The sequence below is a fragment of the Podarcis gaigeae genome, assembly GCF_964106915.1.
Source record: "Podarcis gaigeae genome assembly, chromosome: 7".
In the NCBI taxonomy this organism is placed as follows: Eukaryota; Metazoa; Chordata; class Lepidosauria; order Squamata; family Lacertidae; genus Podarcis; species Podarcis gaigeae.
This window is the reverse complement of record NC_139683.1, coordinates 49,127,586-49,147,994: the sequence shown is the minus strand read 5'-3', so window position 1 is coordinate 49,147,994 and position 20,409 is coordinate 49,127,586. Positions and strand designations below refer to the sequence as shown.

Below are 20,409 nucleotides of genomic sequence, written 5' to 3'. Positions count from 1 at the left end.
GAAAACCAGAGATTACTTGTCCAAATCTCTTACCATTCCATAAGCCTTACATCCCTATAGCTGCTCATGTGAAAAGCAGCTAGCTTTGATTGTTTTATAGTGTTGTTTTTATTAAATTATAATTTTACATGTTGTAAGCTGACTGGTGCTTTTACAGCGGAATAGCAGAATATAAATGTCTGGATAAATATAAAAAGAAATTAAACAAACAATTAGCCAAGGAGACAGGATCAGTAGCTAAAGCCAAGCATAAAAACAAGATCTGCCACATACAACAAAATAAAACAGTATTTAGCAATTCACAAAAAGATAGCAAGGGAAGAGACCAACCATACTTCATATACTTAGAATCCAGTTGTCTCTATCACACAACTATTCAAACAGGCATGGAAGGCTGGCTTGGCTTGAATGCCAACTTTCCCTTCATCTTATTGTGCCCTCCCACAAAGCAGAGAGTATCAGGTAAATGAAGGATGTAGCAATGTCTTCAATGCTGAAAGAAGGAGCTGTGCCTACTTTTGTTATTGCAGTTAACTCTCATACTACTCAACTGATATGCTCTTAGTTTATTATTGGTTTTGATTTTTTGAATGTTTTGAATGTTTCTTCTACTGATATTATTGTTTTATCCCTTTTGTAAACAGCTTTGGGGGTTTTTTACAATCAAGTATTATATATGAAATAAACAAACTTGCTCCATAAATAGTCCTGGGGTACCTTAAACACTAATGAGTCGTGTAGATTGAGTTTTCTTAGGTAAGAACCTGCAAAGATGCATAAAATGGATAGAAAATATGTTGGATTTATGTGGGTCCCAGGGAAGTAAGAGAATCTGTTTTACGAAGTGTGATTAAAAAGAAATGGATCCTGAAAGCAGTAATGAATTAATATACCAAAATGAACAAGCTTCAGTTGTTAGGAACCAACAAGCCCATAGCTGTAGACGGGCACAGGCACAGCGACCATTTCATACACTTCCATCAACCTACATATTGCACAATAAATAATAATAATAATAATTTATTATTTGTACCCCGCCCACTCTGGGCGGCTTCCAACAAAGATGAAAGATACACTAAAATGTCACATATTAAAAACTTCCCTGAACAGGGCTGCCATCAGATGTCTTCTGAATGTCAGGTAGATGTTTATCGCTTTGACATCCGATAGGAGGGCGTTCCACAGGGCGGGCGCCACTACCGAGAAGGCCCTCTGCCTGGTTCCCTGTAACTTGGCCTCTCGCAGTGAGGGAACCGCCAGAAGGCCCTCGGAGCTGGACCTCAGTGTCCGGGCAGAACGATGGGGGTGGAGACGCTCCTTCAGATATACTGGACCGAGGCCGTTTAGGGCTTTAAAGGTCAGCACCAACACTTTGAATTGTGCTCGGAAACATACTGGGAGCCAATGTAGGTCTTTCAAGACTGGTGTTATATGGTCTCGGCGGCCGCTCCCAGTCACCAGTCTAGCTGCCGCATTCTGGATTAGTTGTAGTTTCCGGGTCACCTTCAAAGGTAGCCCTACGTAGAGCGCATTGCAGTAGTCCAAGCGGGAGATAACCAGAGCATGCACCACTCTGGCGAGACAGTCCGCAGGCAGATAGGGTCTCAGCCTACGTACCAGATGGAGCTGGTAAACAGCTGCCCTGGATACAGATTTGACCTGTGCCTCCATGGACAGCTGTGAGTCAAAAATGACTCCCAGGCTGCGCACCTGGTCCTTCAGGGGCACAGTTACCCCATTCAGGACCAGGGAATCCTCCACACCTGCCCGCCTCCTGTCCCCCCAAAACAGTACTTCTGTCTTGTCAGGATTCAACCTCAATCTGTTAGCCGCCATCCATCCTCCAACCGCAAGTTTCAAAGCAGAACTTGCCTATGCAGCAGGGATGGTCATTGGTTGTCTATGATTTTTTTCTCACAAAGACTCTACTACTGGATTTGTGCATCAGAGGGAAGAACAAATCAATACAAGTTTTACCACAGGTTTCAAGAGGATGATTGCTCTTAAAGGAACAGTGAATTATTTAAAAGCACTTTACTTTCCATTACTTACCAGTCACATTTCAAGAACAGACCTCTATGAATAAGCCTTGAAAGTATTTCTGTCAATGTTTGAAACTCCCATTGTTCCAGGTGAATTTTGCAACAGGGAATTTCATTAGTGCGAGCAGTTTCTGAGCTCTGGGTGCAGTACTGTGCCTAAGATTTCAGATTAAAACTGCAGAGTGGAAGGAAAGGTGGACCTTTTGCTGCCTCCCCACTTCCAGCTACTCTCTGGAGAAGAGACCTCTTAAGAATTAACAAAGGTCTATGGATGTAATCATGTAGATTCAGTGTTTATCAAGCTCCAAAGAAAAACAAGAGACATGTAGTAGGAAAAGTGCACAAAGATTTATTACAAGATAGAAAGAGACAAAATTACAAGTAAACAAAGGGTTACAATAGTGCTCGGGTTTGTGTGGATGAACTTCAAAATATGAACTACAATTATTCTACTCTAAAGAGACATCAAAGAATTACTTGTGCAACTTTTTGTCTAGAGACCCCTCCTGTGGGCAATACTAGAATTTTTTTTTATAAGGCATGGACTATGTAGATCCAAAAAGCCATGAGCAAAAGGAAAATAGCTGCAAGCAGTATTTCACAAACCACCTTTTAGCAATTTTTACGCTTTTACTTGTGCAAATTGAAGAACATATTTGGAATCTGCAGCACAATTCCACACATGTCTACTCAGAAGTAAATCCACAGAGATTCAGTGGGAGTTGCACCTAGGATTGAAGACTTAGTTCCATTTTATCTCACAATGCCCTAGCAGGAGATGTAAAGCACTCCTAATGTCAGCAATAAACACCTTCCATGTACAGAAAGGCACACTTGAATCCACATCTCTATGTTGGGAAAGCTAGAGGTTAGCAACGTAGCAGCAGCATGGAGAAGAATTGGTGTGTGCATTTAAAGTCTGTTTTCAAAAAACTAAAAATGTCAAGCACATTATCATGAAAGAAAAGCTGCTTGGTTCATAAGAGGGGTGCGGGGGGAGGGTAGGAAATAGCTAACATTCCCAGCTGGTGAAAACTGTGTGGAAAATATTAATCCACACTAAAAAAAACACATATTAAATACATTCTTTCTATACAACAGTAACAGATAGGAACTTTAGTTCTAGAGAAACTTAGGAACTACAACTTTGTAGTCCTAGAAGTTCCATTGAATTCAGTGGGAGTTACTTCTGAGTAAAGAAGCAAATGGTTAGACTTATGAAACACTTACTTGGAAATAGGTTTTGTTAAAATAAGTAAGAGAGAGAGAGAGAGAGACAGAAGGAATACTTGACAATATACACCAGTCTCTTCAATGCGATTTGATTTATCCATTCAACTTCCTTCGCATCTCCAAAGGAAAAAAGTTTATAAAACATAAAGACTAAAGTAAAGACTAAAGTAATGTTAGCATGATCCTCAGTGTATTTACTGATTTAGTTCAACTGAGTAGCTTAATCACAATAATAGTAATATATTGGCCTAAGTAAGTTCTGTATTTACCTGTTGCTCCCGACAGGAACATTTAGTTATCAGTATCAAGAAGTACCGTAATACAATTTTTAGGTGAAGCCCTACATCAGGACTAGCCAACATGTTGCCATCCAGATGTTGTGAACTGCAACAGATTATGTGGCCAGCACCACCTTGGCTACCCCTGCTATACAGCAAAATATACAAAAACTGAACGGTGTTCAGCTCTTATAAAAATCATTTTTCATTCTTTATCTGTGATTTAATTTGCGGAATGACAAAAAGACCCCTGAAGAAATCTGTGAAGAAAAGAAAGGAAGACAAATCTCTATAGAGCGCTGGTGGACCCAATCTATACCAACCAGACAGGGTCAGTCTGGGAAGAGAAGACTGGCTCCTCCTCCTGGAAAGAAGGGGAAAGACAGGATCCTGCCTATCACCACCAGTAGGAGGTGTCATCCCTATCAAAGGAATGTCCTCCATCAGAATCCAATGAATATCAGGTCTCATTTTTTTAAAAAAGAAAATGAGCTACGCAGACCCTAACCCTTATGGTGCAGTGATATTTACAATTGTAAGTCACCACATTTTATGGAGTAAGCAATAAAACTATAAATAATGATGATAATATGAGATCAACGCTTGATGAAGTCAGAGGATGGGGCTAAATAGTGTTTTCCAGTAGCAGCAGCACTCAAGCGGCTGCCATTTTAAGCAGCCCCTCTCCGGAGCCCTTTCGCGCGCTGCTTATCGTCCCTCCGCTGTGACCACCGCTAGCCCCTGCTGCTCGCAAGACACAGGTAAGTAGCCACCGGGGCTTGTGGTGCTCTTACATCATTTTTTTCCTCCAAAATATAGTCCGGCCCCCCACAAGGTCTAAGGGACAGTGGACCGGCCACCTGCTGAAAAAGTTTGCTGACCCCTGGTCTATACACATGGAAATGTATCTTACATGCATGTTCAAGAAATAATCACTTCAGCAATCTTTACGGGAGACAACCACATGCCACAGAATATTGCAAGGGACATCATTACTTTAGAAATGCAGTAATGTCCTCTTATGGGAATGAGCAAGAACCAACACAATTTACTGTGATTAAAGTCTTATTAACACAAAATGGCAGAGTGAAACAGCTTTGCAACTATAAGTGTTAGTACACAAATAAAAATAACAAGACAGTCAGGTGTAACAACATAAAAAAAGATATATTGTTTGGACCATAAACCTAAACTATTAGGCAAGCTGATTGCCTTTTATGGATTGAAGGTAGGAAAACCAGGAAAAATGCAGTGGAGGCCTAAACACACCAGGAGGAAAAGCTATTTAGAGAAAGAGAGATTTGGGGAAATGAGGATAATGGAAGTAGGAAGTAATAGTGAGACGCTAATAATTTTTAGACCTGAGTAAAGATAAGCTGTCTCCTGAGTTTCACCATGACTTGCAGGGGTACAGTAGCCCCTGGGTCCAGGACATCTGGCAAAAACTAAGCACAAATTCTTTGATGGCTAGTCTACCCAGATGTCGTTGACAGCGACTGTGTGAGTTGGCAGTCAACAACCAGAAAAATAATTCAGGTGGCTGAAGGTTGGCTAACTATTATAGGCTTGAGCTAAGTCAATTCACCACCCTGGGATCCTCATAACCCTCCCAGTACAGTTATTTAAAAAGAAAAAAGCTTTATTTTCAGATAATACTGCCTTGTGCTTCTCATAAGGGTTCTGACATTGGATAGGAAAAGCAACAAGCACGAACAGGTAAATGGCCTGTGAAACTGCTGCTTTTTTGGTCTCTTGTTCGTTGCAGTTATTGTGGCCTGGCCCTTACAGGTCTTTCTTGTTAACAACTGGAAGTTGCAAGGAGGTTACCCACAGTTCTGGTCAGGCAATCACATTTTTAAAAAATGATTGACCCTGCTTCCATAGCACCTTAACTCTTTTGTGTGCTCTCCACACCTCACTGACATTGTAATTCTCAATTATATCTACTTCCCAATATTTTAGTGAAAATAAAGAGACACAGCATGTAAATGCCTTCAGTTAAAAGATACTGGAATCATACTCACCCGTTCTTGCCCTGCTGTATCCCAGATCAGAAATTTATGAAGTTCATTCCCACAAGGCACAGTTTTAGTCATGAAAGAAGCACTAAAAGGTTGTAAGAAAAAGCAGTACAATACAGTACTTAGATATAAGCTTCTTATATTATCAACAAATCATTTCTTAATACCGGGCCTCTGTTAATACCTGGGCAGGTATGTACATATACTACAGATGAAAAACACTGCTGCTAGATAATAAAAGTACCAGTGATGTTCAATCAAAGATTTACAGAAGCTGCTATATGAATGTTGCTATTTTGAACTACCGGTATATCCATGTAGCATTTTCTCTGAATAAATGAAATTATTAACATATGACCTTCCAGTTCAATGAGAAAAAATTGAATTGTTCCAGTAAAAGTTGGCAAATTCTTTACAGTTAAGTATCTTGTATCTCTTTGAATTATGGTGCTGGACTGCAATAATATCAAACCTATCCATTCTTAAGGTAGGCTAACCTTTGTAGGCCACCCTTGAGCTAAGTCAATTCACTACCCTGGGTTCCTCATAATTGATCCAGTGAGCCCTGAGTGCTCACCGAAAGGACAGACCCTGAAGCTGAGGTTTTAATACTTTGGCCACCTCATGAGAAAAGAAGGCTCCCGGGAAAAGACCCTGATGTTGGGAAAGATTGAGGGCACAAGGAGAACGACAGAGGACAAGATGGTTGGACAGTGTTCTCGAAGCTACTAACATGAGTTTGACCGAAGTGTGGGGGACAGTGGAAGACAGGAGTGCCTGGCGTGCTCTGGTCCATGGGATCACGAAGAGTCGGACATGACTAAACAACAACAATATCTCTTATGTTGCTGCTCATCTGAGTAGTGCAAGGGGTACTACTATACCAATGTGATTTTTTTCTGCCAGCATAGCACTATGCTATGTTGGCACAGAGGGACTTGGGCAATGATAGAATAATTCCTGGCAGGCATGACACAAGGATAAAATCGTTCTTTAAGCCTCCAAAGTTTTCTTTTTAGCACAAGTTGACAGATTTGTCTCTAGACATAAACATGCATGCATTAAATTCAAATCATATATTGCATAGTTGGTAAGCTTTGAAGTTTTGGAAAAATTAATGAAGATGAATTACATGCCATGCACTTACACTGTGCTATCCTGTCTTGTTAAAAGCCAAGGCGATGTGATGAATTATAAAATCTTTGGAAGCAGATACACGCCTAGGAACTGTCAGCAAGTAAATTTTAAATATCATAATTTGGGTTCCGATGTTCCTCATGTAGATGCTATTAAAACCAAAGCTTAATATACAAACCTAAATAAAAGAGCTATTTAATACCATGTTGGGCAAGAGGTCAAAAACATCAATCACTTATATGGGCCTTAAGCACTAATTTTTTCAAAAAAGTTTTTTTGGGGTTTTTACATCTACTCAAATGGCTCAGAGCCATGGGCTTTCCACAAATCAGTTATATTCCAAGAGCTCTTATTACTTTATTTAATAAAATAGTTGCTGGGCCAAAGCCTGCCTGAAAACCATAGCTATATAAAAGAGAGCCAATGTGTCACAGTTGTTAAGAGTGCCAGACCAGGGTTCAAATCCCCACTCAGCCAGGAAGCTCACAGAGTGCCCTCTGGCCAGTTACTCACTTTCAGCCTAATCTACTGTATCTCACAGGACTGTTGTGAGGATAAAATGGGGAGGAAGAGTACCATATATCCCTCCTGAGGATACAAGGAAATGCAGTCTTTATGCACACAGATGCACTGGTTATTTCACATGTTTCCAGAACTGTAACTTGACTTATACTAAGTCCTGCCAAAGCATTTACTGACAATGGCTATGTTCCAACACAAATGAGCAGTAAATAACAAAATAAAGAGACAAAAATATACATCTATTCAGTAAAGTAATTGTAATAAAATAGAGGTTTGAGAGAAGCTAGAAACAATATATTAATACTGAGATCTAATTGACTGCTAATTAATGTTTATACATCAAAACTCAATATAAAATAACTAAAAACCCCATAATTCCATCCTCTAGAAGCTAAACTAAAAAAAACCCCCCACCTAGTTGCATAACAAATAATAACTCTTCAAGAAACATAATGGATAATAGTGTGGAACTGGCATTACCTGAAGAGAAAGTTAATAGGCTTACTCAATTAATAGCTCTCTACATTATACAACACTTCGAAAGAATGAACAAAACGACTATTGTGTTGAGTAGTGAGCTTTCCCATAAACTTGAAATATAAATGGATTATATCAATTCTGTTTATTTACTAAACTGAAACTGTAGTAACATATTATATGTATGTATGTATGTATGTATGTATAGTACTTACCCAATAGTGGGGCTAATATTGTGGTCAAAATGATCCTGAACAAATCGACAAACTATACTAGATTTGCCAACTCCAGTATCCTGAAAAATAAGAAAGGAAGAATCAATTCAACATTACATTGAAATAAGATGTGGGTTAAAAAGAACAATTGTCTAGTCTGAGGAATGTTTACTTAACCACCTAATGGTCCATAATAAGTTTTTCCTCAGTACATGCCACTTATACTGCAGTGTAGAAATCAATAAAGTCCTGAGGCAGCTGTGATTTAAAACTATTCAGGCAGATTCTAGTCAGTAACTGTGGCAGAATAGTAATATTGCTATTACGAAAAATTTAGCCCACCTACTGATTTGATTTGAGATGTTGCAATTCCAGGATTGTGAAGTGTTTTTTTAAGATTAGAAATTATTTGTAGGCAACTTCAGGCTATACCATTGTTATTCCTGATTTGAAGTGAATGTTTGAAAACATAAACTGCATTTCCCCTTCTGTGGTTAAATGTTTCCTGTTCAGCTTTTAAATTCTAATTTGTTCCAAACAACCCCAAACCACCTCGGGTTCATACACATCTTGGTAAATATCATGGTAGTTTAGCAGCTCACAAATTAAAAGACCCTGGTTTTGCAAATACCTACCACGTATAAGCTGATTTAATGTTCTCATAGTCTATTGTTCATTGATCCTATTGGAATTAATTGCGATAAAGTGTATGGAATTTGCCCTTAACTAATTTGACCCACTGTTTCTGTGATAAGACTTCTGCATCTATGTTCTAATGCATGCTTTTTTTGAGTTGGGGAAGCTTAATGATTCATTTTAACTTCCTTTTCCTCACCCACCTCAAGTAAGATAAAAATATTCAAGGAGGGTGTGAAACCTGGGGGGGGGGGGGAGGGTGTGGCTGGTGTCTTGGCCCTCCTCAGCCAAGGAAGAAACATGCCTGATAGTTAACTCTTTATGAATTCATCTATGTCTCCTGGTCCTCCTGGTCCGCTCCAGCCTCTGAAGTTCCCTTGAGAATAGAGTGAGCAAGGGGGGAAAAACCTACCACTAATCATCATATCAGAAGTCAGGAAACAATATTGCCTAAAGCCAAGTGGCTTCCCGGCTTCTCCCCCTCCCACTGCAGTAGCCGCAGCCCCCACCACATATGCATTGCTTGCTCCTGGTGTTTTTATTTATTCAAAATCCTGGCCCTCGTTTCTTAAAATAAAATATGTCCTGCTTTCAGTATGATTTTCCAGTCCTTTTGTGCTTACTGTCTTGCTACAGTAGCACATTGTGAACTGCACAGACTGATTTGTGGGTCTCACTGGACAGCTGGGGCTGGAGAAGGTGACTTTTACTCATTCCCTGCTAATTACATGCTTGAATGGGGACAGCACTCCTCACTTAGGGGGACGGGGGAAGGAGGACAATACATTTTAAACAAGAACTTACATTACTGGGTGGCCAGATAAATAAAATAAAACAGAGAAATTGCTAGAGGAAAAGCACAATTTGGATGTGCTCATTGGAAGTCATAATATAGGTTAATTTTTCCTCTAATAGTCCCCTTATCAAAATAGGTTTGTTTCACTTTCACGTGGCTTGGTTTGTGTAAGCATTTTCTTACTGCAAGGAGGTAAAATGTTTAATATCCTATTCCTAAAAAACATTACTAAGAAGTAGGTCTAATAAAAACACACACATATATATCCAAGTAAGCAAAGGGTAGAAAATGTAAGAGTAATTTGAGCTGTAAAGCTGTGGAAAACATAATTTGTGATGCTTTTTTGACACTGCCACGGTTTCCACGGACATGAATGAACCTTGCTCCCTCAGTGCAGTCTCTCATCTTGCCACAAGAGGAAGACCTAGCCAGCATTTGTTACACCATATGTTCAGATAACACACGTGTTATTAAACAAAGCTAATAAGTACCTAAATCCTTTTCATTTAAGAGCAACATCACGTTAATATGCATATAAGTAAGTAGCCTTCAGTAAAGTATTGAACTGCCATAATTTCACACATACATACACCCTACCTAAGGCTGCAGCATAAAGCTTGTAATCCTACTCTTAAAGTGCTCACACCATCCAACATCTATCTCTATTTCAGTACAAAATAAAACATATAATAATGTGTCCCTTTACACTATATAGTTTAAAGGAGTTCTTAAACTGTGGTCTGTGGACTAATGTTGTCCCATGAAATCCATTCAAGTGATCTGTGGTAAAATTGCAAGGTGTCAAGAATATCTGTACACTTAGCCCTGCACTTTGCTTGTTTTTTCTTCTGACAACAATGGAGACTGAGGCTGTGTCGATCAGGGCCAGATTATCAAACAAGCTTAAAAGACCCTAGTATGGGATCTATGATTTTCATAATATAACACTGGTTTTGATAATGATGGAGGTTTATTCAAGAAGAAAAACCAATGCAAGTTTACCATGGTCTGTCCAGATCCCCAGCGGTTTTCAAGTGGCCTGTGGGGGAAATGGTTTGAGAACTGCTGGTCTAAAGGACTATATTCAACCACTGCAACTCTCTGGCTAGCCTGAATGGAAGCTATAAAAATATATCTATTTATAGCAAAGCAAACACAAAAGTCAGTTTTAAACGACTGCATGGAAAAAAATGGCATTTTCTTACTGTTATGCAATATTAAAATTGCTTGTGTGATTTAAAGATTTTGTAAGCATTCTGTTTCTTATTTACATAAAGATTGGCAACATAGACAGACAAAACAGTAGTAAGCAAGCATGGTATTTTAAGTTTCAGGGGTGTTTATTAAATACACTGTCAGATTTCCAATTCCATAACTTCAACCAGATGCTACTAAAGAACAAAGCTTTGTTACAACTTGGCGTATTATCTTATATGTTAAATTTCCATTTGCACAAACTATAACTACTATGATATTATTGTAGCAATTTTTATTGGGGATATCCTTTATTCAGCACTTTGAGATGTAAAACTGCTTCAAGATGCTTTATAGGAAGCAATTTATAAATGAAATACTTAAATCATATTTTTGCCTGTTATTTTTATTATTTGTTTAAATGTGGAAAAAATAATTTTCCATACACAAAGTTGGCTTAAGATTTTGATTTTAAACATATCCTATGGAGGATTACCTCCCTTTATTCTATCCCGCTTGCTAGGGTTGCCATGTGTCCTATTTTTCAAGGACACGTCCTCTTTTTAAGGGGTAAAATCTGAGACAAATTGCATTTATTTGCTTTGAATAGCTGTCATAAAAGGTAAAGGTAAAGGTACCCCTGCCTGTACGGGCCAGTCGTGTCCGACTCTAGGGTTGTGCGCCCATCTCACTTAAGAGGCCGGGGGCCAGTGCTGTCCGGAGACACTTCCGGGTCACGTGGCCAGCGTGACGAAGCTGCTCTGGTGAGCCAGGACCAGCGCAGCACACGGAAATGCCATTTACCTTCCCACTATAAAGCGGTACCTATTTATCTACTTGCACTTTGACATACTTTCGAACTGCTAGGTGGGCAGGAGCTGGGACCGAAAGACGGGAGCTCACCCTGCCGCAGGGATTCGAACCGCCGACCATGCGATCGGCAAGCCCTAGGCACTGAGGTTTTACCCACAGCGCCACACACGTTGATCTGAGACAAATTGCATTTATTTGCTTTGAATAGCTGTCATAGCATCCTCTTTTTTGCTCTTCATAATATGGCAACCCTAACACCTCCACCAACCACACAGAATCTTACCAATCAGCCCTAAAAGAGGTCAGAGAAAGAGATGGCTGTGGGATGTGGCGAACATAGTTAATATCTGTGTGCAGATGGGTAAATGTGGATAAATATGATCAATTATTTGTAAATTTTAGGGAGCAACTTCTGAGGTAGAGGAAAATGCCTGGGAGAAACCATTTCCTGAAATTCAGTACAAGAGGAAGTTTTCCTCCCTTACTGCTGTTTCCCCCAGCTGACCAGACAGTGACAGCTTTGCAACTTTTTCCATGTCTTACTAGTGCAGTCATGTTTCTAAAACCACATTTCAAAGATCTGCTCTGCTGCTTGGAGAGTATTTGAACCTGGCTGTCAATGAATACAAGTTGTATAATACTTTTGGGAGTGTTCTGAAGATTCTGGCTACACATTTTGGGATTTTTTTTTTTTTAATTCAAGGGCTATTCCAAGGTGGCTCCTATTGAAAAGAAAACCCAGTCCAGTTCCGTTCAAAACAACTTGGTTTTATTTTCTTGTGCTAAACGTTGAATCTTTTTCACGCTTCCCACAGGACTCCACATATGACTTGAGGGTGATTTGGTTAACTCACAGCCTGTGTAGTCCATAATCAACGAAGTGCAGATAATACAAATGATAATGAAATAACAGTTGGCAAAATATACATAGTGAAAAGCAAGCCTTGGTTTTTAAACTGTTGCCCATAGATAAAAGTGCAAAACTATAGACTAGTCTTATTGTCTCATCTGGAAAATAAGAACAGCCTATGTCTTTAGGGGCAGCAAGTGTATATCAGGAGTTCCAGCATGATTTCCAGTTCTTTGCTTCCACAACGATGCAAGTGAAAGTGTTTCTAAGTAATCCTCCCCACAACAATGATATTACTTGACTAAAGACACCACCTCTCTCTGGCACCCATGACACTTCCCCCTTCCCCAAATCCCTACATTTGGAGCTGAAGGCAATATATGTACCTCCATAACTGCATCTGGTTGAAGCTATTCATTAACACACTTCAGATTCAACTAACTAATTCAACCAGATTCAATGAAACATTTGTGCTAGCAGAAGCCGGAACAAATCCCACTATTGCAACTGGGGCTTCCATCTCCCCCCCTGCTCCCCACTAAATCAGCTCTGGGAGACAGGAGAACCCTAAGAAAAGCACACAGTGAGTGCGGAGGGGGCAGGTTATAATACTCTGTCGGGCAAGCAGACGTTTGTGCTGACAGAACTATTCTAATAGTGCAATGTTTAATTCCACCCATTAATTTTATTTTCTATTTTAAAACAATCAACTCTGAAGAGTCTCTCTGCCTCCGATTCTCAGTCCCTCGCTGCAGAAAAGCATGCCTCGCTGGCTGTGGAGAGGAGGAAGAAGAGGAGTGGCCACCATTGGCCAATGCAATGTGGATGTGCGACATCACATGCAGATGCTTGCACGGTGTGTGTGACATCACATTCACTACATGCAGGCATGTGTGTGTGACGTCACATGTCTGTGGGCAGAAACTCACAACCCTGAGGGAAAGATGGCAATCCTGTGACATACAAAGAGTTCAGTGGATTTATCTTATGAATCTGAAGACCCTTTGCAATGGATGACAAAAGACCATGAAGTTGCTCCAAAGTCCCAAACTTTATATCAGAAAATATGCTATAATTTTTAAAACTTGCCATTGTAACATGACTAAAGCACTTTACTACGAATACAACAGATTTTTTTTATTACAAATTCATTACCACCCAGAGGTTATCCTGTACACAGGCATTTTTACAAAGGTGGTACCTACTGAACTGAAAAGAAATCCAAAGTATGTTCATTCCCCCTCTCTTGCAGTGGTTCTTCTTGTTAGTACTGAGTAACTCACTGTTTCACACTCTTTTGGCCTGGCATACAGCCCTTCCCCACCATCACTTGCCAGTGCAGACTGACTGAACCAACCCATTAAAAAAAAAGTCCAACCTAAATAAGCCTATTATCAGGAAGTTGTAATATGGGTTATACTTGCATATGACAACATTCTCATGAACTTAGGAGATGAGACAGTACAGGCTGTTTAATACATATTTTAATTATAACCTAGGTGTTATCAAATTATTTTCTCTTGCCTGCTTAATCCCACACAGATAAGAGGCAGGAATTGTCTATTATATGCCTATAAAATGCCTATAAAATGTGTTTACATGATATATATTTTAAAGGTTCTACTTGTGTTGCAAATGTTCTTGTAAGAAAGAATGCCCAAGGTTTCAAATATATTACACAAGCATAGTTGTATATTTGACTTCTGCAAATGAAAAAAAAAATCTAACTTTGGTAGTTAGTACAAATTAAAAACTAAGGTCAGCCACGGACTCCCAGTGACATCAACAACATCCTGTTCTTTTGCTGAAGAGTTAAAAAAAAAGCCTTGTGACAAATTTCTATCATACCTACAATTGATACCTTTAAAAAAACAAAACAAAACCACACATTCTACTTGTGGATATGTTCTTTTTGCGCAAGTACCCTTCTAAGTGATTTCGGTGAAATGAGGCAACCAGGATGCTCCCAGCTTTCAGTGATTTTAGCCAATGAGTGAATTGGGAGCTGTGGTTGACAAGTGAGTTGTGCGGACACCAAGCAAAAGGGATTCCTCTTCCCTTTAGTGTACTTTTCCTGCTTCTTTCTCATTTTCTAGTCCTTGGAATCTCTGCAGTTTGCCTTTCTCCCCCCCCCCCCCCAACAACTGTGGTTAGGTACTTTCTGGAAGTTGTTTTTTGCAAATATGATTACACAGTAAGTACAGTGGTACCTCGGGGTACAGATGCTTCAGGTAACAGACGCTTCAGGTTACAGACTCCATTAACCCAGAAATAGTACCTTGGGTTAAGAACTTTGCTTCAGAATGAGAATAGAAAATTGTGTGGCTGCGGTGTGGCAGCAGCAGGAGGCTCCATTAGCTAAAGTGGTGCTTCAGGTTAAGAACAGTTTCAGGTTAAGAACGGACCTCCAGAACGAATTAAGTTCTTAACTTGAGGTACCACTGTATGTTAAAGCATCCCCCCTGCAACGGCCAAGGCAAATTATGAAAACTTTGCAAAGAGTCATGCCTGCTGCTGAAGAAGAGTCAAAGGCTAAACACTCATTAAGAATTCACTGTTACATTATTATGCAGTACAATGGTACACATGTCTACTCAGAAGTTTGTCACTTTGTGCTTCATAGTGGTTACTCGCAGGAAAGTGGGAACAGGACTACATCCCAGACCTTGGTATACGGTTGGCCTTAGGAGAAAGCACACTTCTTGTGCCTTTAACAGAGCTGTGGAAGGTAGAACTAAAAGTTAAGGTTTTTTCTAATACAGAAATATAATTATGGGGAAAGCTTCACCTGCTCACATAGTTTCTGTCAAATACTTTGTGTGTATGGCCATTAAATTATTTTTAGACCCTCTACTACACCTTCAGAAGAGGACACAAATTTGCGTGTTCAGACCCAGAGACCTCCCTCCTAAATAAAGACACATTTGACTCAAATTTTAGTTTTGGTTTTTGGCAGAATTTAGGCCACAACTTTATTGATTACAGAAAAGTGAGTGGTTGCAAAGGCTCTGGTTTGACAAGCTCACTACACCCTTGCAGGTAGCGCTGACCCAGAGCTCTATCATAGGTCAGCCAAGGGTGAACACCTGAGGAAGGTGAAAAGCCTGGGAGCAGACTCTATTTACTCCCCGGATGCTCCACGGGACTCAGGCACGGGGTCAACCCCTTTTCGGGGGCTGGCCAAACCAAGTTGAGTCTCTGGATTCCTTTAACAGAATACCCTTCACATAGGGATGGCGAGACCGTTCTCCCATCCCTATCACATAAACCAGTGCCTATTCACAACCTTACAAGTTGTGACGAATTGCTATGCGGCAGGCGAAACCCAAATGACAACAGCCAATCAGCCAAGTGGGAAAATTCCTGTCGTACCCGTCCCAAAGACAGACAACACATGATGGCATAGCAAGGTCAATCGCAAAAGGCCCTAAAATTAGGGAGAGGTGGGTGGGTGTTCCGATGCACAAGCCAAAAGAGGAAGCTCTGGGTCATGTGTATGGCTTTATATAGGTCCCTCGATCTGTTTAGACTGCAGCCCAATTGGCCAGATTGAAACCCAGCATCGAGTGACCTACCAATCGGGTGTTGTGGCTATCCAATGGACCCATGCACGGTCTCCAGATCTCACCGCAACACGTACCCTCTTTTAGGAAGGACACGATTTGCATGACACAAAGCATATGCAAATTTTATTCAAATCTGTGTCCTCTTTTGCAAGTGGGTTAGAGGGCCACTAATTAGACTTTATCTCAAATTATATCATCACTTGCATTTGCTCCTCTCCTCATCTAAATCCATATGTACCGTACTCTGCTGAAAAACAGAATACAGTCAGATTGGATTCCTTCAATTCCCTTTCAAGGTCCATGTTTTTTGGTGTACAGTATATGCATTTCCACATAACACATTTCAGTGCATACAAAAACTACACTTTTTCGGTAACATGCAACTAAATAAACATGCTAATGGAAACAGGTCCTCTAATAGGGTTCCCATATTTGAAACAGTGAAAATGCGAGACAGAAGCCTTTTTGGCCAAAGTTTATGAGCTTTTTTAGTTTTGCCCAAAGCTGTTGAGCGTTTGGGGGCAACCCACCCCCAAGAAAAACAATTTTTGTGCTATTTTTATGGGAATTCGGAAAAAATGACACTGTCAATATGGGCTGCCATACATCTGGATTTTCCTGGACATTTTGCCTATTTCCGCTGACTACTGACTGCAGCATTTTGGATATGTCCGGATATGTCCGGGAAATTCCATGAACACAATCCAAGCCAGACTTCAGCATGGTAAGTATGGTTGCCCAGATTTTATAAAGCCTTATATGCATTTTTGATCACATTTTGCAGTGAAAGGGGAAGAAGGTCTGAACAGTGAAGATATTGTTATTTATACAGCAACACCTATAAAAATATAAATGAAACTTCACTGTTATAAGCACTGACCTGCCTTGTTCTAATAATCTGTATCTGACACAGGCCAGCTTGCTCTACTACAGGAAGGATATTGCACTCTTGGAAAAACTGACCGTCAAGCCTTTATGAAAGGTGATGTAAGTAAATCATGATCAAAGCTGATGCTTTTGTAAGATATTGCATTTAAGTTCACAAAAGCCTCCTCCCAATGACTAGTAGTCTTGGCTGGTGTAACTGAAACTCTTCATGTCCTCTTTTTTTCCTGTGTTTCTCTCTGACATTTGTTTACAAGCTGGAGAGTTGTGCAAGCCTAGTACATGCAGTACATCCACAGAGTCTTATTTAAAAAGCCTCTTGTAAATCTAACTTTAGCATTCACAGATTTCACAAGACAATGAGCTTTTCAAAATACTGACTCTAAAGGTACAATCCCATGCACTCGTGTGAGTTAGGCCCTACTGAATTAGGCTAACAGCACAATCCTATACAGGTCTACTCTACTGAAAGGTTCAACTGAATTCAACGTTACTTATTCCCAGATAGGTGGATACAGGACTGCAATTTAAGGAAATATTCATAGAACTGGCTACGTGTTTTGCTTGCTCAAGAAAAAAAGCATGCCACATTTTCTAGAATAAAAGTTCAGTAATCATGCTGGAGACAGCTAACCCAAAAAAATGAAAGGTCATATACCATAAGATAAACCATGCAAAACTTTATACGTTGAGCTAATCATAGGCCAGCTTTCTGTAAAATAAGTTCAGTGACACTTACTCTCATGTACGTCTGCAAGAGAACAAGCCTTTGTGCTGGTAATGTCAACAGTTTATCTCCAAGAGTTTTGACCTAAATAATCTATGCAATGGGCTATGTAGCTGGCATTGTTTGGCACGTATTAATTTATTTACATTTATATCCCACTTTCCTTCCATCATGGAACACAATGTGGCATATGTAAGGTGGCTCCCAGGTGTTCTTTCATCCCAGAACTGACCAGTCCCAGCCCAGGTTAGCTTCAGCAAAGCAATAGTCCTATGTGCCTGCAGATCATATCTCCACACACTGGAGTAGTTTTTTATTTAATCCATTCTAAGTGGCTCTTTACTTTTTTGGCAAATATTGCTGATTTTTAAACTTCCTTCTTCCTTATTTGTTGTACACACAATGCCATTCTCTTAAAACTAAAACTAGGTTTATTTGTTTTGCCCAAATAAAAGGGAGGCAAGTCTATGTACTGTAGTTAGTACAAGCCAAACATGGCTGTGCAAAACAGTGTGTCATTCCAACAAAAGGTTTGTCAAGAACACTGAAAGCAAAAAGAGAAACAACTCCCTAGAAACCGGTCTGTGTTTGCCCGCCAAGTTTCAGCTGAGAGGAACTTAGCACAACTGATGCAAACTCTTCTAAAGACACAGTCAGGCACAGAAAGACAAAATTTTAGCTGAGCTGTGTCTGATGTTTAACTGCTTTGCATGCGAGCAGTTTACTGTCCAACTACTGCCAATATCAGTTGAAGTATGTAGCAATCTCTTTCCTCTCTCCAGCACGAAACGTTACTTGCTAAAGATAAACCACAAAAGACCATGTTTGGATAAAACATATTTAAGAGAGAGAGGAGGGATGGGCAAAATCCTTCTGTAGTTCAGCATATGAGAAGCACCAGTATTTTTTTTAAGCCACCTTTCCCCCACCCCAAATGAAACAATGGACTAATTAGTATGGAGATGGTGAATCTGGGCCTGGACCACTGCAGGTGGGGGCTGGGATGAGGAGGAGAATAAAGCTCTCCAGTTAGAAAACTGGACGTCAGGGGAAAGGATTCTAGGACGATCATTTTCTATCTGCATTTTCTATCTTGCCATCTCAGTGTGAACTATATCTCCCAGAAGGTATAAGACTCCATTTCCACCTGGTGGAACAAAGTGAGGTAGGGCAGGAATGGAGTAAGTAGGGAAAGATCCCAGGCGCGATGGCGGAGGGTGAGGGGATGTCTGCCTAACATCCCTATCTAGCACAACTGCCAAACTTCCCAGAAAGCAACTCGAGGAAGCGAGAGCCAAACAAGCCTTTGCAGAGCAAACGCACATCTGGCCAAGTGGGGGCCGAAGGGAAGACAAAGGAAGCTCTTCTGGAAAGACCACGAAACTTTCCAAGGTGCCTCGGGGCGGGCATCCTCGCTCTCGCTCCTCAGTTTGCGCGTTGTTGTTTTATCCCCACGACACGGCTTGAGAACCCAGCGCCTCCTCCCCGCCATCTCTCCTTCAGCCCCCACCCCAGCCCACTCCGCCTCTTGGTCGCTACTCACTCCAAGCAGACACACTTTCAGCTCTCGTATCGCCATCATCTGCTTGGGGCTTGGCGGCTTCGCATCCTTCGGAGGAGCCAATCTCCCTGGCGCTACCCACTTGCACCGAGCAAGGAAAGCAGCTGCGGCTATTTCTGGGCAGCCCCAGCCCTCAGCCGCCACCGGTCACATGAGCGCAGCCCCGGAGGCTCCAGCTCCTCCTCGCGTCTTTTTGGTGCTTTCCTCACCCAAACCCAACACGTACAAAATATCTGCGCTTCAGCATATTTCAGGAGACGCGGTTTCCATTCTTGGGTCTGCGCTGCCGCTGTTGCTGCTGCTGCATTTCCAGACAGGCAAGTTAAAGAGACAAACTCTTCTGCGGCTCACAATAGCAATCTGGAGTTCCCGCCCATTTTTCTCCTCGCACATTCTTCTGAGGAAATTGTTCGATATTCCAAAGGAAACAGCAAGAGGCAATGCTCCAAAGGGAGGGGAGGAGGAGGAGAACATAATCTTTTGGGGAAAACGTTTCAAGTAAAAAAATAAAAATAAAAGCTTAATTCCAAAAAAGTACAACTAAAAGGGCTTGACACATTCAATAAATGTTCATTTATCAGAATACCACTCAGTCGTGTGTGGGTTAAACAAACAAACAAACTTGAAAAGTAAGAATTTGTTTTTAAAAGCTTTGCTCCCCCAAAAAAGTGTAACCAGAAATGTCATTTATATATCATGAGTGCATGATATAACAGGATTTATTCACAGAAGAAACTGAAAATAATATCTTAGTTAGTCAGGACACTCAAACTGAGCAAGACCTGTCAAGTCCTACTGATTAACTGACATATAATATTATAATCTGCGCCATAGCCAGGAATGATAATAATAATAATCAAATTCTGCACTGGTAAACTAAAAAGGGAAACTAGATTCTTTGATGTGTACAAGTACTTATTTGCATAATATAGTCTACCACCCCTAGAGATGTCATTAGAAACATAGCCCTGCCTCAAGGGAATGAACAATGATTATGGGAAAAAATTCTATGCATACCAGATCTTTCCAGAATCACAGAGCGCTTTCAGACTTGCTATTTTGCCTGTGGGATTTAATCACATATATCAAATCCAGGTTGTGCAATTAAAATGGATTTGGCTCTTACACAACAAACTCACTTAAGAAAACAAAAACAAAATAGACTTTGCAGTAAGAAAAGTGACAAAAAAATGCATTGTGACGTGTCATAATATAACCTCTACACAAACAGATTAGTAAACAACATGCATCCTATAATCCATACACACACTGTGTGCAAACAAATCAAGATGAATGTGCAATAAAAAGGTTGTCAGGATTTGTCTACAGACATAGAAATTCATACTAAATACAGTTGTTGTTTTTCAGTCCATATTCAGGTAGATATCAATTAGTACTGTATGTATCACATAGTAATTTTAGAGTGTAGTAGCCTGGAGGGTGAGGAAGGCTTTAG

At 40.4% G+C, this 20,409-nt stretch overlaps 1 protein-coding gene across 2 annotated transcripts in view; it reads right to left on the bottom strand.

Moving 5' to 3' along the window:
• The window catches only part of RAB31 (RAB31, member RAS oncogene family), a 41,247-nt gene extending 21,140 nt beyond the window's left edge, over nucleotides 1-20,107 (bottom strand). Inside the window, exons 1-3 of one of the 2 annotated variants that reach the window (XM_083746820.1) lie at nucleotides 18,936-20,107; nucleotides 7,926-8,005; nucleotides 5,578-5,659 (exon numbers count right to left, since the gene is read on the bottom strand). In XM_083746820.1, coding sequence (XP_083602946.1) covers nucleotides 5,578-5,659; nucleotides 7,926-8,005; nucleotides 18,936-18,974 — 201 coding nt within the window. In that variant the 5' untranslated portion in view covers nucleotides 18,975-20,107. The remainder of the gene's footprint in view (nucleotides 1-5,577; nucleotides 5,660-7,925; nucleotides 8,006-18,935) is intronic. The other variant, XM_083746821.1, reaches the window with a different exon arrangement.
• Between the last annotated feature and the right edge of the window lie 302 nt (nucleotides 20,108-20,409).